The sequence below is a fragment of the Halyomorpha halys genome, unplaced genomic scaffold (assembly GCF_000696795.3).
Source record: "Halyomorpha halys isolate HHAL.00 unplaced genomic scaffold, Hhal_1.1 Scaffold576.1, whole genome shotgun sequence".
In the NCBI taxonomy this organism is placed as follows: Eukaryota; Metazoa; Arthropoda; class Insecta; order Hemiptera; family Pentatomidae; genus Halyomorpha; species Halyomorpha halys.
In genome coordinates this window covers 272958-274189 of record NW_027116645.1, presented here as the reverse complement: position 1 = coordinate 274189, position 1232 = coordinate 272958, and the positions used below count along the sequence as shown (strand labels likewise).

At 32.5% G+C, this 1232-nt stretch overlaps 1 protein-coding gene across 1 annotated transcript in view; it reads left to right on the top strand.

Annotated features, from left to right (window-relative positions):
• Positions 1–15: 15 nt before the first annotated feature.
• LOC106684377 (Protostome-specific GEF) overlaps positions 16–1232 on the top strand; it is a gene marked incomplete in the record, with an annotated part of 87833 nt that continues 86616 nt past the window's right edge. The window contains 1 exon segment of the mRNA XM_067053377.1: positions 16–110. Within this exon segment, the coding sequence (XP_066909478.1) occupies positions 18–110 (93 nt within the window).

Sequence of the window (1232 nt, the reverse complement as noted above, 5' to 3'; positions counted from 1 at the left end):
ATATTTGATTGCAGGTGATGCTGAAGTGGGCAGTAGGCCAGCGGAGGTCGGATTGCGCGCCCCCTCCTCGGAAGACTCGCCGATGCTCCGTAGGAAAAGAAAACTCAAACGTGAGCCATCATGTTAAATTATTTAATAAGTTGTCATATATTAATTATAGAACTGAAAGTACTGCAATAATGACCAAAATTATAATTATCAGGCTTTTGATGAGAAATTAAAAACCAAAAGGTTAATTGAGGTATGGCAATAGAAAAGGCTTAAGTGCCAGAAATACGAGAAATGAGATTTTGACAGGATAAGGTTCAAGAAATCAGCATCAATTGTAACCGAAGAAAGTTCCTATCTTAAACAGTTTAGTTCCTAAAGCTGTTAATTTTTCCATAATTTTATAACAAAATCGTAACCAGTTTCTGTTGTGTTTTTTTTTCGTTTTTCTCAAAACTAGTTTTTGGCATTGCCTGTTCCAATTCCATGCCTCAATTATGGTCATTGGTTAGTTCTAGTCTACTCTAACCTATATTTTAGATTTGGAATAAACTGTTCTGCACATTAGGTTAAGTTAATTTCTACTACATTAATCTATATATTAAATCTAATTATACTTATATTTATGCTATCAATTATATTACCGGGTATTATATTATTAATAATGAAAAGGTTTTTATTTAGTAATTATTTCTGATTCAGTGAAACATATTATATATTGCTAAAACAATTAGATTGTTTTAAACATCAATATCTATTCATCATAAACATTGTTCTCTTTTTGATCCCTGTAAATAAAACACAGAACACATAAATAACTGTTGATAATAAATACGAGGAGAGGACGTTAACAAAAAGAAATCATTTATCCCGTTCAAATGAAAAAAAAAAAAAATGAATAGAAAACTCAGAGAAAGAGGAGTTGTAAAATTGTGAAAGAATGGGACCACTATTCTGCTCCTGCCTCCTTTGTCGTGGGGGGGGGATGAAGAATGGTCACAATAATACAAAGGAAGGTGGAGCGGGGCAAGGCCGAAGCGAACCCAATGGATACGCCAATAATTGAATTAGTAGTTATTTTAATTAAATTTTAAAGGTTATGTGCTTTATTATATCTGCCATAAACCGAAATGCAAGGAGACCTTTAACGGATTCTGAAGGAAAAGAAAATTTTATTTTTTGGAGAAAATGGCCGGAGGTGCGGTCAGCAAAGATAGACAAATTAACAAATCTTATTTATTTGT